Source organism: Panthera tigris, chromosome F3 (genome assembly GCF_018350195.1).
Source record: "Panthera tigris isolate Pti1 chromosome F3, P.tigris_Pti1_mat1.1, whole genome shotgun sequence".
NCBI classification, from domain to species: Eukaryota; Metazoa; Chordata; class Mammalia; order Carnivora; family Felidae; genus Panthera; species Panthera tigris.
Window position 1 is genome coordinate 23,308,806 of NC_056678.1, and position 14,682 is coordinate 23,323,487.

The 14,682-nt window shown below is 39.8% G+C and overlaps 1 protein-coding gene across 6 annotated transcripts in view; it reads right to left on the reverse strand.

Moving 5' to 3' along the window:
* Nucleotides 1-639: 639 nt before the first annotated feature.
* Nucleotides 640-14,682, reverse strand: part of SWT1 (SWT1 RNA endoribonuclease homolog) — a 105,578-nt gene continuing 91,535 nt past the window's right edge. The window contains exons 19-21 of one of the 6 annotated variants that reach the window (XM_042976122.1): nucleotides 6,361-6,461; nucleotides 2,012-2,116; nucleotides 640-1,878 (exon numbers count right to left, since the gene is read on the reverse strand). In XM_042976122.1, the coding sequence (XP_042832056.1) occupies nucleotides 2,034-2,116; nucleotides 6,361-6,461 (184 nt within the window). In that variant the 3' untranslated portion in view covers nucleotides 640-1,878; nucleotides 2,012-2,033. Of the gene's footprint in view, nucleotides 2,117-5,446; nucleotides 6,462-14,682 lie in introns of those variants that run through there. The other 5 variants (XM_042976123.1, XM_042976124.1, XR_006213907.1 and 2 more) reach the window with 5 other exon arrangements.

Sequence of the window (14,682 nt, forward strand, 5' to 3'; positions counted from 1 at the left end):
ATGTGGATAGCCTCAACATAAAGTTTTTACCACTAGTATGGGTTTTGGAGTAGTTTAGAAATACCATTGGTAATAATTAACCTTGAGGTCAGTTGTAGTACCACATAAAACATACTAGATTCCTAAAACAGCAAAATTTTAAAATGACCTGCTTTAATTCACAATAGTTGGTTATACTCAGGTATGACTTTTACTGTGACTTTCAAGGTAGGGTTTTGATTTTTGGCTTCTAGTTCTAGTCACATATACTTATCCATTCAACATGTTTTAGAATTCCTTACAGTTTGGGGGGAAATCTGGATCTGGGATTGCGATGCAGTTCTAGAATCCTTGTCTAGTATTCTGGGTGTGCACTCTGTGATTTCTCCAGATCGTACAAGTCTTAAACTTGAAGTAGGTAACAGAAAGAGTCCCTGGAGGAGATTTCTGCAACTCCAGAGTTGCCTTTGGAAGAGTATGAGATCACAGAAGATTTTGTCTCTATAATATTAGTCATTTATTTGTATCCCACTTGGTTCCAAAAAAGGATTTGTTGAGTCTTTCGTAGAGTGACGCATAAGATACACAGTAAATTAACTAGGTGAAAATAAAAACAAGGAGACACCAGTGTATGAATCTTTATATTTAATAAGGCCACAACACAAATTTGGTCCTGTAAACAAGAGACGTGTTAAATAAGTTAAACTGTACATGAGAAAGGAAGATGGCAACAATATTGGCAACAACATGGATGGATCTTGAGCCCATTATGCTGAGCAACATAAGTCAAAGAGGAGTACTAGATGAATACCACTTATATGTGGAATCTAAAAAAGTTAAAGATGTAAAAAAAAAAAAAAAAAGTAAAATGGTGGTTACCAGGGGTGAGGGAGGTAGAGAGAAGAGTGGTGGTATTTAAGGGTACAAATTTGTAAGAAGTAATAAACCTGACCTAATGCATGGTATAATGAATATAGATAATGTTATGCTATAATTATGTAATGTGATAAATATCACTCCATGGCTGGCAGTTATGTTGCAATATAAATGTATCAAAGTAAGCTGTACACCTTACACAATATCAAATTCATTTTTTTTTTAAATCAAGGAAAAAAAGTTGAATCCTCTGTAGGTTAAAAAGTAATTACTATGAAGAACCAGTTTCTTTCATAATAAAACCAGAACATTCTCAGTTGTAAAATGATGCTTAGCAACAAGTACCAGCAATAGTGGCCACAAAATATTTAAACTTCACTATTAATAGCTCCATGCCTCACTGGGGGTTGACTGAGAGAGAAGCAAAAACCTCAGTGTGTACAGGGTTGATAATCATGTGGAACTCTAAGAAGGACCTATGTCTGGGTGCATGGCTACACATTTGCTCACAGTGAGCAAAGGAAGAAATTTTAGCCTGGAGAAAAGGCACACACAATACCAAGCTGGGATGAATGAAAGAAATGAGGGAATGACCCAGAGATGAACTGACCTACAGCAAGTTCAGAGTGAGAGTGGCTGTTTTAAAATGTTGAAAGGCATCTACCAAATGCAACTAGTCCAGTAATTAGCAGGGCCAAGTATCTAGTAAGGTTACTCCCAAATCAAAGTAATATCTACCTCCTGCAATAAGCAAGTGCTGTCTCTATCTTAAGCAAAAATGGTACCAAGTCTTTAAAGGTACAGGCTTGAAAGAATGTGCCTGATAAGTGGTGCCCAGAACTCAAAACTTGAAAAAAAAAAAAAAATTGGCAAAAGATTTGAACATGACACTTCACCAAAGAAAATAAATGGATTTCAAAACAAACATGAAAAGATGTTCTCATAAATCAGTAGGAAAATGTAAAAAGCAAAATGACATACCTATTAAAAATACCAAGTTCTGGTTAGGATGCCGAGAAACTGCTGGAGGAATTAACAAAATGGTAAGGTCACTTTGGAAAAGTTTGACAGTTTCTGACAAAATTAAATGCCCTGTGATACAGTAATCACCTTTCCTAGGAATTGATTCAAATGAAATGAAAATGTTCACACAAACCTGTATGTGAATGTAGCTGCTTTTATTCAGTCACCAAAAATAAGTCAACATAGCCTTCCAACTGGTGAATGTATAAATTGGTGCATCCATACAATGGAATACTACCTAGGAATAAAAAAGATGAAGTACTGATTAAAAACAACATGGATGCATCCCCGAAGCATTATGCTAAGTGAAAAGCCAACCTCAAGGCATTTACATAACATTCTGGAAAAGAGGAAACCAGCGATAGCAGACACCTGAATGGCTTCCTGGGGTGTGGATGGGAATTGACTACAAAAGGGCACGAGAGCTGGTGATTATTTGTTCTGAAAAAACTCAAAACTGCACTTAAAAAGGTTTTATCTTTCTAGCTTAACCAAAAGGGTGCCAAACCTTTTAAAAGAAAAGGCTTTAAAAAGGGGACTAAGATATTTGTATTTTACCTCCCTAGAAATCCCAGTAGGGAACCATTGATTCTACTGGCAAGGATTATATACAAACCTAATGTAGTTTAGCCCATGACCATCAGTCTACAGTAGAGTTGCAGAAGCTAAGTAAAGATTAGAACTCCTAAAGAATAGGATGTTAACACCAGTTTGAGTTAGCGGAACTGAGCCAAACAACTAGCTGGGGTCTGGGTGTCTACCACCTCACCTTCCAGTTTCATAGCTGATAACTGGGGTTGTTTTCACTGGAGTGGGTTTTTTTGGCAGGATAGCCAAAGAGCCGTCAATTGGGAGGCTGATTGGCCTGTCTAAATCAGCAAAGGGCTTTGGGTGGCATCACTTCCTGAGAGTGGAAGATGTGTTTGATTATTCAAAAGTGAAATCTATTTCTTAAAGAAGAGGTAAATTCATCCTCATGGAATGAAAAAAGTAGGCTTGAAAAGGGCTCCAAGGGGTGCCTGGGTGTCTCAGTTAAGTGTCCAGCTCCTGTTTTAGGCTCAAGTCATGATCTCACAGCTAGTGAGGTTGAGCCCACATCAGGCTCTGGGCTGACAGCTCAGGGCCTGCTTGAGATTCTCTCTACCCTCCCAGACTCACATGCTGGTGTGCGCGCGTGCTCGCGTGCTCTCTCTCTCTCAAATTAAATGTTAAAAAAAGGTGGGGGGGGGATCTCCAACAGATAGGTGGGCTGGGGTGGAGCTGTCAAAAGGAGTATGAACAGTGACCTAGGCTCCAACCAAGACACCATCTAAATAAACCTGGATCAACCCTGAAAAGGTAAAAAGACTTCTGTTCTCTCTCAAGGTGATGGTCAAAAGATAAAGTAAATGAGCTTTATGTCCCCTGTCTTTCAGGTGACAAAGTCCAAAATGGGAAAGTGAAATTCATCTGTTAAATTCTAGTCTGTGCAGTCCCAATTGCCTACTACAGGTCCTAACATTCCCAGTGGGGCACAACAGAAGCCAATTCTTTAAAAAAAAAATTTTTTTTTTAATGTTTATTTTTGAAAGAGACAGCATGAGTGAGGGAGGGACAGAGAGAAAGAAAGGGAAACACAGAATCTGAAGCAGGCTCCAGGCTCTGAGCTGTCAGCACAGAGCCCCATGCAGGGCTCGAACCCAAGAACTGTGAGATCATGACTTGAGGTGAAGTTGGATGCTTAACTGAGCCATCCAGGAGCCCCCAGCCCCAATTCTTAGAACCAGCATTCCTTTGGCCCAGAATGCTGGAATTGCTGGGGTGGCTACACCCAAAGGGTCCTCCCTAGTCCTCTCGGGAGAGAAGTAGATTCTGTTTTGTAACAGTAAGCTGGAAAAGTCTACTAATGTAAGATAGTGCCCATAACTTTGCTGGAATAATACTCCTGGATGGCCCTCATGAAGTTATCACCAACTCCTAAGGCCAAGGGAGCCCTTTCCCCGGTGTGACTTTGCTCATTTGTTCCTACTGGCATACATATGATGGCTTCCGCCCAAAATATGATAGCCATACATATTGAAGAATGGAGATTTTAGAACTGTAAGTTCCTCTCATAAGGATCTAATAATTCTTCCATTAAAACAAATGTGTTCTACAAGGTGGAGCTTATGATCCTTCTGTCAGCTGAGTTATTTCAATCCAGAGTGGGGGACCCAGAAAACGAGTAGAGGGTGGGGGAAAGGGATCCCTCACCTCCTGCATTGGACTATTAGAAAGTATAAAATTAAGATTAGAAAATACAGCAACAAAGAAAAACCTAACATTTTAAAAAAACATTAAACATTTTTAAAAGAAAGTTTATAAATCAAAAGAAAGAAGACTAGAAAGTCAGAACATCTTCACATCTCAAAATAAAAAATGAAAAAGGTTGAAGTAATTGACAAATTAATGTACACTGTAAAAGACACAGACTAAGATAAAGTCTACATGCATAAGAGTGAAATGTGTAGGGGCACCTGGGTGGCTCAGTCAACGTCCAACTCTTGGTTTCAGGTCAGGTCATGATCTCATGGTTCATGGGTTCAAGCCTTGCCTTGGGCTCTGCACTTCCAGCACAGAGCCTGCTTGGGAATCTTTCCTGTCTCTCTCTCTCTCTGCCCCTCCCTCCACCCCCCCCCCCAAACTTTTATTTTTTTATTTTTATTTTTTAGCATTTTAAAAATGTTATTTTTGAGAGGGAGAGTGCACGCAGGGGAGGGGCAGAGAGCCACAGAATCCAAAGCAGGCTCTAGGCTCCAAGCTGTCCACACAGCCTGATGCAGGGCTAGAACCCACAAAGTTGAGATCCTGACCTGAGCCAAAGTCGGACGTTTTACCAACTGTGCCACCCAAGCGCCCCTCAAACTTTTTTTAAAAAGTGAAATGTGTGGAAGCACACAGGTGACAGGAGTGAAATTTCCTAAAGATCACGACCTATGTTAAAAAGATAAGTGGGGGAGGGGCGCCTGGGTGGCTCAGTCGGTTAACCGTCTGACTTTGGCTCAGGTCATGATCTCACCGTTCATGAGTTCAAGCCCCACCTTGGACTCTGTGCTGACAGCGCAGAGTCTGCTTGGATTCCTTCTCTCTCTCTGCCCCTCCCCTGCTCATGCTGTTTCTCAAACAAAAACAAAAAAAAAATTTTTTTAAATAAAAAGAGGGAAGAGGAGAGGGAGTTTACAAAGCAGAACCAAAACCCAGTAACAAACCAGAAGCAGTTGAAGGATAAAAATCTGAAAAAAAAAAAAAAAAACCTGGAGGGGTGGGGAGGGCGATGCTTTTCTGGCTCCTCCAGGAAGAAAAGGAAAGAGAGCAGAGATCCTCTGGAAGCTTCTCATTCCACGGGGCTCGGCTCATATTCCTGATGGCATTTGAGCCCTAGGTAGAGCTGTGGCTTCCTATGCAAACATAAAGCTCGGCGGGGCCCTGCACAGATTGACACTGAGAATCCGGCATAGATTCTCTTGTATTGGGAGAGGGTCACTTTTATCATCATACCTTGTACACAGTTCAAGAAACACAATTTGGAAGTAAAATGAAAAGCAAAACCTTACTAAAAATAAAATTTATTGCTTTTTTGTAAAAAATAAATTAACATTTATCATAGAATACCAAATTAGATTTAATCTAATGTATTAACAAAAGCATAATATACTAAACAAGGATTTCCAATGTATAACTAAATAAGTTGATTAAACACTCGGTTTAGCTAGGGGCAAACGTTAGTCACTGCCACCTAATCCCATAAATCCATGCCTCTTCACATTTAAGGGAAGTCTGTTATAGGGGTCTCCTCTGCTTTTTCCATTAGAAATGCACTGAAAAGTGACAAACTAGGGTAGAAGAAAAGAAACTATATAGTAAGCAGGAGCTGAAGTCAAAATTCTACTTTTATCACCTTGGGGGAAGTGGAAGGGATGTATGTTACGTTCACCAGGTCTAAATGGAAGATAGTGTGATCATAAAACAGCCCAGGGTAAGATTTCATTTGTGGAGCATGGTGAGCATGGCCATGTCCTAATTGTCCTATTTCTTTCTTGGGGTTTGGAAGTGTTTCTGGCCATGTACTCCTGTTTAGGGTTGAGAGAGATGCTAATGTTGTGCCCCTGGGCCTTCCACAGATGCCAAAGTGGCTCCTGCCCTAAGAGATTAAAAAAGACAGCTCTCCCTTCTTTAGACAGATTGGCTCAGTGTCAGGAGTAGAGGTAGGGAGGTATTGTCAACTGCAATGAGTTGAGTACACAGTTTATCCCACAGTGGATGCATTAGGCTTTTTAGAACCTCAATGAGATTTTCAACAATAAGCAATCACCTTCTTGCACCTATGAGACATTTTTTTTTTTTTTTACAAGACTTGTGTTTGACTCAAAAGGTTGATAGCCACTCTATTGTTCCTGAAGACAAATGCCATTCCTTTTAAGTTATAAATCAGGATTTAGGTCCTATAGTTAAACATGTCCTCACACCATCCCCTGTTTTTGGCCTCCATATAGACAGATGCATTGCACTGCTGCATGGAATTTTCCATCTCGACCAGCTGGCGGCATCCAATGGTTAACTTTTCCCTAGAGGATAAAGAAATGTTAAATCACTGCAAGACGGCTAGTCAGATAGATGAAAAAATCTTGACACGACAGGTTAACATGGATTTGAAATACATTCTTTGATAGTTGAAAGATTAAAATACCAAGAGAGTTATAGTTTCTTAGCACAGACAAAACAACATGAGAAGATAAGCACACAGTAGTAGCACACATTCTCAGATAGCCAACATGGCGAGCTTGGTGCAATTCCTAGAATTCAGGAGTAAGGGTTCCTATGGCAGACCTGCTGCCAACAAGCGCAGTCGGATGCCGAAAAATAGTCCTTGGAAACCAATTTGACAATAAACTTCATATATTGAAAAAAACAACAAAAAAAAACCAACAACAACAAAAAAACTTTACTGATAAAAAAAAAAAAAAAATAGTCCTTAGTATGGTCTCTGAAGGATTCTCCCAGCAGGAGATGGAGTGATGTTCCAGGGTTCTAATCCAAAGGGTAAAGCAGTGCTAGAGCCTAGATCACACATCTTCTTCTTATTTGGTTTGAGAATTAAAGAACAGGTAGCCTGGAGGAGACTACGAGATGTAATGGAGCAGCAATGGGAAACTGACAGAGCTTCAACTATTTTATTTATTCTTATTATATATATTTTCAGAGCTTCAACTCTTAAAAAGAACTGCTAAACTAACAAATGGATATTAACTAATGACTTTCAAGCAGCGATGGGACACAGGGAGTAATGGCTGACTCAAAATTTTACTTCAGACTAAGCCTAGCTGGTCTGTCATTAGCTGACTTGGGCTCACAAACTGTGGGATCTGTAAGTCATCAGAGCACCAATCCATTACATCTGGTGTCTAGGGTCGTGCAAAACTATTTAAATCTACTAGGAGATGGTCTATAGAAGCTCACGAAGAATATCCGGCATCTAGCAAGCATCTGGCACATTAGGTGTTTGAGAAAGGACGGGTTTTTAAGTGTAAATTACACTGTTATTACTTCCTTGGCTTCTAAGATCATCTCTGGGCCATCTCCATGGTGTTGGGGAGGACCACTAGCCACCTCCCTGCACTGTCCCCCTGCCCCATGGATCCCTTGATGTAGGATACAAAGGAAAAAGAAGTCAGCTGGAACTCAGGGATTAGGATGAGAGGGAGTAGGGATGGCACAAGTAAACACCCCACATTCTGAGCAGCCTCACTTCCTCAAGATGTGTGGTTTCTCTGACACTGACTAAAACCTGGCTTTTGGTTTTGTGTTACTCTAGTCCTGTTTCCTATATTTGCAGTGCTTAAAATTAGAGTTGTGTTGCTTTCAATTCTTCACAACTACTCAGAAGATGATTTCTGGAAGAGCCTAGGAGATCCCAAAAGAGGAGAGATGTAAATGTTTTCTCATAAACTTAAAAATGAAACAAAAATGGCAGGCCCCATTCCTGCTCTTGGTGATTTATTCCACATTTGGGGGGTGGGGGGAAACACTCCCTTAATAACTAGATTTTGAATCTAGTCGTGTCTCTTGTCTTCTTTCCCCTCCTCTCACAGTTAAGAGGGGAGCTGTCTCCTCTTTTGATCTTCTTCATCTCTGTGGGTCAGCTTTCTGTGGATTATCACCTTACAGACTCTCTCTGCTGCAGTGAGCTGTCATTGCTTATCAGTAAGCAAAAGTACCACGTGTTTTTCCTATATTATGATAGGAATTCTTAAGTTCCTTTTTCCGAGGGCTTATGGAGAAGGGCAGAATAACAGATGTGGGGGCACCTTAACACCTTTCTGTGCCATTCTGCAGCATTTCTGTGAGTCATATCATGTTAGCTTTCACCAAGTTGTGACAATGCTCACAATCATGAAAGGTAGCCCATTTCATATTTGCTCTTAATTTCTAGGAAGTTCTTCCTTTACACTAGGCCTAAAAAAACCTCCATTTTCTGACCTGAGTGGCCTAAGTTAAAAAAAAAAAAAAAAAGTCATTATCTAATAGCACAAATATTTTATGTCCCTTGTAGTGATCCTATTTCTCTTTTGCAAACTAAACAATCCCAACTCCTAATAGGTTCTGGAACAGAGATCAAGACTGGAGGTTGCTTCTAGTTTTGTGATTCTATATTGCTCATGAGATTTTTGCAAAACTTCTATTTCTCTAAATTGTCCTATCATAGTATCAAACTTGCTTTGACCAAATCTCAGCTAGGTCGAAATAAACTGGAAATTCAATCAAATCAATTTAAAAATATTTTCAGTGGTTATTTGATTCATTTCCATGGCTAATTTGGTCAAAACAGCATGGGAATAGCGAACTTCAGTGATCTAATTACAATATTGGATGCAGTTTTTCTAAAATTCTTTCTAGGTACAAGAAGAAAGTCTACAATGGATATGTTTTACAGCTCTATGAACTTTTCTATTTATTTGCTGTATGTATCTCAAATGAAAGAAAAGTGGAATACAATGTAATGCTAATATAAAAACAGTACAGGGCCCGGGTGGCTCAGTCGGTTGAGCGTGCAACTCTTGATTTCAGCTCCTGTCATGATCCCAGGATGGTGGGATCGAGTCGCGTCAGGCTCTGTGCTAAGCATGGAGCCTGCTTAAGATTCTCTCTCGCTATCTCTCTCTCTCTCTCTCTCTCTCTCTCTCTCCCTCCCTCCCTTCGCTCCTTTACCCCGCTCTTGTGGATGCTCTAAAAAATAATAATAATAAAAACAAATAAAAACAGTATATGATAGCTAACCTCATATTCAATGGTGAAATACTAAAAGCTTTTCCCTAAAATCGGCAATAAGACAAGGACGCCCATGTTCACCACTTCTATTCAACACTGTACTGGAAGTTCTAGGAGCACAATTAGGCACAAAACAAATCATAAGCATACAAACTGTAAACAAAGAAGTGAAATTCTCTATTTACAGATCCTAAAGAATCCACAAAATAACTGTTAGAACTAATAAATTAATTCAGTAAAGTTGCAAAATAAAAGATCAACACACAAAAAATCAGTTGTATTTCTATATACTAGAAATGAACAATTAGAAGAGGAAATGAGGGTGCCTGGGTGGCACAGTTGGTTAAGCATCAAACTCTTGATTTTGGCTCAGTTCATAATCTCACAGTCATGAGATTGAGCCCCATGTGGGGCTCTGTGCTGACAGTGTGGAATCTGCTTGGGATTCTCTCTCTCTGTCCCATTCTCCACCTCCCCTGCTTGCCTGCACTCTCTCAAAATAAAATAAACAAAATTTAAAAAGGAAAGGAAATTAGGAAAACAATTCCATTTATAATAGCATGAAAAAGATTAAAATACTCAGAAATAAGTTTAATTGAAGAAGCACAAACTTGTACACTCTAAAAAACACAAAACATTGCCAAAAGAAATTAAAGACCTAAATTAGTGGCATCCCATGTTTATGGATTGGAGGACAATGATAATAACTCCCGAAAGCAATCTACATGGCCAATGCAATCCCTATCAAAGTCCCAGTAATATTTTTTTTGCAAAAACTGATCCTAATATTCACACAGAATTGCAAGGGACCCCAAATAGTCAAATCCTGAAAAAGAAAAACAATGTTCAGAGGACTCACTCTTCCCAATTTTGAAAACTCAATACAAAGCAACTTTAAGAAAAATTTTCTTTTAATGTTTATTTTTGAGAGGGAGAGAGAGACAGAGAGCGCAAGCAGGAGAGGGGTAGAGACAGAGGGAGACACAGAATCCGAAGCAGGCTCCAGGCTCTGAGCCATCTGCACAGAGCCCGACACAGGGCTCGAACTCACAAGCTGTGAGATCATGACCTGAGCTGAAGTCAGCCGTTCAACCAACTGAGCCACCCAGGCGCCCCATAAAGCAACTTTAATCAAAACAGTGGCACTGGCATAAAGACAGACATACAGACCAATGGAACAGAAATAAAGTCCAGAAATAAATCTCACCTACATGGTTGACTGATTTTCAACAAGGGTGCCAAGAACATTCAATGGGAAAAATGATCTCTTCAACATTTGGTGCTAGCACAACTTGACATCCAGATGCAAATGAAGTCAGACCCTTACCTCACAACATATACAAAAATTAACTCAAAAATGCATCAGTGACCTAACTGTAAGAGCTAAAACTATAAAATTCTAAGAAAAACACATTGGGGTAAATCTTCATGACCTTAGCTTTGGCAATGGATTCTTAGGTATGATGCCAAAAGCCTAAGCAACACAAGAAAAAACACATAAACTGGACTTCATCAAGTTAAAAACGTGTGTGTGTCAAAGGACACTATCAAAAAAGTGAAAAGACAATGTACGGAATAGGAGAAAATAGTTGCAAATTATACATCTGATAGGGTCTGGTACTCAGAACGGGTGACATGTCAAGCTGCCAGGTGCCAAGGTGGTTAATGAAGACAATGAGCCAAACTGAAAGTAAAATCAACATTATTCACTTACTGCAACACTGCAAATCAGAGACAAAATTAAAGGTGCCAGCTCCCTAGTACTCCATTTTTTCTCGTAGAATGGCACTGGGTGAGGGTCAGATGATACGCAGGGCAGACAGGGGCTACCATCTCACTGCTGCTAAGGATCCCTAAACTAAGGCTCCTGCCTGTTCACGGACCCATGGGGCTAAGGGGCAGGGAGGGTGGAGGTCTCAGTTCATTCAGGCTGCTGTAACAAAACACCACAGACTGGGTGGTTTAGAGACAACAGAGATTTATTTCTCACAGTTCTGGTGGCTGGAAATCCAAGATCAAGGCACCAGTATGGTCACATTCTGGTGAGAGCCCTCTTTTAGAAGAGCATTAATCCTATTCATCAGGGCTCTACCCTCATGACCTAATCACCTCCCAAAGGCCCCACCTTCTAAGAAGATTACATTGGGCAATAGGATTTCAACATATGAATTTTAGGGAGTGGGAGGATATAAACATTCAAAACATAGCAAAGGAGAAGAGTGAGGAGTAGGAAAGCATGGAGTCAGAATGGGGAAAAATACCTCAGCCAAGGCTTCCAAAAGTCGCAGCTGAAGTGCCTGAGAGGTGCCTCAGCCAATGTCCCCAATAAGGTGGCCTCCAAATGAAAACTGCCCAGGCTAGGAATGCAGACATGCGTGGAGGCTCACGGGCAGGCGGTCTGAGCATTGCCCACAGCTGCCTCTAGAAGAGTGCAGTACACTCTTCTAGAAGAGAGTATACCCAATCTGGTATGGGGAAGGCAGCTTCCCAAAGGAGCCTGCCAGACAAAGTCTTAGAACTGCCTATAGGCAGGCGTGAAAGATCACACATAGGATTCTGGCCTAGATCCAGATTCCCCATAAAGACTTCTTGTAACTCAACAACAGAAAGAAAACAACCCAATGAAAAATGGGCACAAGACCTGAGTAGACATTTCTCCAAAAAAGACAGACAGCCAATAGACACATGGAAAGATGCTCCACATCATTAGGAATTAGGGAAATACAAATAAGAATCACAACGAGAGCATACTTCACATTCATCTGGACAGCCTTCATCAAAAAAAAAAAAAAAAAGAAAAAAGAAAATAAATTTTGTCAAAATTTGGAAAAACTGGAACCCTCATCTACTGCTATATTGCTGGTGGGAAGGTAAAAATAGTGTAGCTGTTATGAAAAAAAGGCAGTAGTTCCTCCAAAAGTTAAACACAGGATTCCACTCTTAGATATACACCCCCCAAAATTTGAAAGAACTAGAAGAATTCAAACGAATACTTGTACACAAATAGCAACACTATTCACCACAGCCAAAAAGTGAAAACAACCCAAATGTCCATCAACAGACAAGTGGATAAACAAAATGTGGTCTGTCCATACAATGGGACATCATGCAGCCATAAAAAGGAGTGAAGTACTGATTGATAAATACTACAGTGTAGATGAACCTCAAAAATACCATGCTAAGTGAAAGAAACCAGACACAAAAGGTCATATGTTGTAGGATTCTGCTTATAAGAAACATTCAGAATAGAGAAATCCATAGAGACAGAACGCAGACTAGAGATTGCCAGGGTCTGGGGGAAGGGGAGAACACACACTGACTGCTTAATGTGTACTGAATTTCCCTCTGGAATGATGGAAATGTCTTGGAACTAGAGAGGATTGCACAACACAGTGAATGCACTAACTGCCCCTGAATTGTACACTTTAAAATGGGTGTTAATTCCATTATGTGAATTTTATCTCAATTAAAAAAAGAAAAAAAACTATACATTTATTTTATAATATCTTCTGTCACAAATAATGAGTCAAATTTACTGCAAAGTATTACTGAATCAATAGACACAAAAAACAGCGTCCCTTTCTAATTAAAGCAGAAGCATCAAAGGTGTAAATTTGGTTTTGAGATTATTTTTCTCTAAGGCTTTTTTCTATCTGAGGCTTCTTGGACAGACCAGGTCATTAATTTAGTGCAGGGATTCTCAAACTTTAATGTTTCCTGGAGGGATGGGTAACACAGATTGCTGGGCTCCACCCCAGAGTTTCCGATTCAGAAGGTCCACGGTAGAGCCTTACTAGTTTGATTTCTTGCAAGTTCCCAGGTGAGGCTGACACTCAAGTTAAGAAACCATGCTTGTATGAACCACAATTCTAATGTGATCTGGAAGATACTACCACGGAGTTGATTCCTGGCATCAGAAAGCAGTAATTCCCAAAAGCACCTGCCCCAAGGGAAAAAAACAGCTTCTGACCCAGATGCTAGGTTAGGCAGCATATTGTTTGGATATGCCAGTTACTTTATGAGGCTGATGTCGCAAACTAATTTGCATTTCATACAGACAAAATGACCACAGAGGCCTGCCTCGCAAACATGCTGGAACACACTGCCCAAGAGCTTTCAAGGCAAAGTGAACTACATGCTGTTCCTAACTTATTTCTCATACATATAAAAGATATCACCCAGGATATCTGTTTGGTCATCTATTTGATAATCTCATTAATTTACCATCCTGGATTTTCTGAGCAGGCTCCTCGTCTGCTCAGGGTAAGCAATGCTCAGACCTCACTGGCAAGCCCAAAAGCTCTGCTGAAGACTCTACAAACTTATTTATAGATAAAACACAAACATATTTATAAACTTATTTATAAACACCAAGGTTCTGTCTGCCGTGTCATGGAATTCAACTTTTGATCAAAGCTACTTTCAATCTGAAACCTTAACTCCTTGCTTTATCAGAACCTAGGAAATAGTTTTCTGTTCTTGAAAAGGAATTTAATGACTTCCCTATTGCAGTAAGTGTGGTAAGGGGTACATCAGCAGTGTCCTCCTTTGCAACTAATACTTTATAAATGAAAAAACACAGATTAATAAATTCAGGCAATGTAAGTAATCATTTTCCTCAGCATTCCAGAAAGTGGTCAGCTATATGTAAGTCAAATCCTTCTGTTTTCACCAGGAAAACTCTGCTTCCTTTCATCTGGTGCATTTGGCTCTGTGTCTAGTACGAACCACGGAAACCGAAAGAACCTCTCTCTTTTGGCAGCTTATTTAAAAACTGTGAGCTGTGGAGCACATGTGAGGCTAGTATGAGAGCTACTGATCACTGTAGAGACAGCAATTTCAAAACAAACCACAGAGTAACAACTCTAAAAGCTACTAACCAAAAGCCTTCTAAGCAACAACCACCACTTTTCAGTGCATTCAAGAGATTGGATATATTCCATTTCTCTTCAAAATTATCCTTTTGGGTATAAGAGGGAGCTTATTAATTAATATTGTAGTTCAAATCCCTGGCATAAGAAGACTTAGAAGAAAAAAATAGGTACAACTACTTTAACTCTGAACATTCAACTTTGACCCCAGTACAAACCCATAAAAAAGAACTCCCAACTATTCCAATGGTAAAGTGAAGTCAAAAAAATTTTAGACACCTGACTGGAACCATCCTGCAAGGAACTCTGCCTTCTAAGTTATCCACAGTGAGCTTTTCTATACCTTCAAAAATATGTCCAAGGTTGACAAACATTATATATTTTTTAAGCTTTGATTTCAATTCTAGTTAACACACTGTTATATTAGCTTCAGGTGTACAAGATAGTGATTCAACAATCCCATACATCACCTAGTGCTCATCATGACAACTGCACTCCTTAATCTCCATCATCTATTTCACTCATCCCCCACCCCTCCTTTCTGATAACCATCAGTTTGTTCTCTATAGTTAATAGTCTGTTTCTTGCTTTGTCTCTCATTTTTTTCCCTTTGCTCATTTGTTTCTTAAATTCCACATGAGTGAAATCA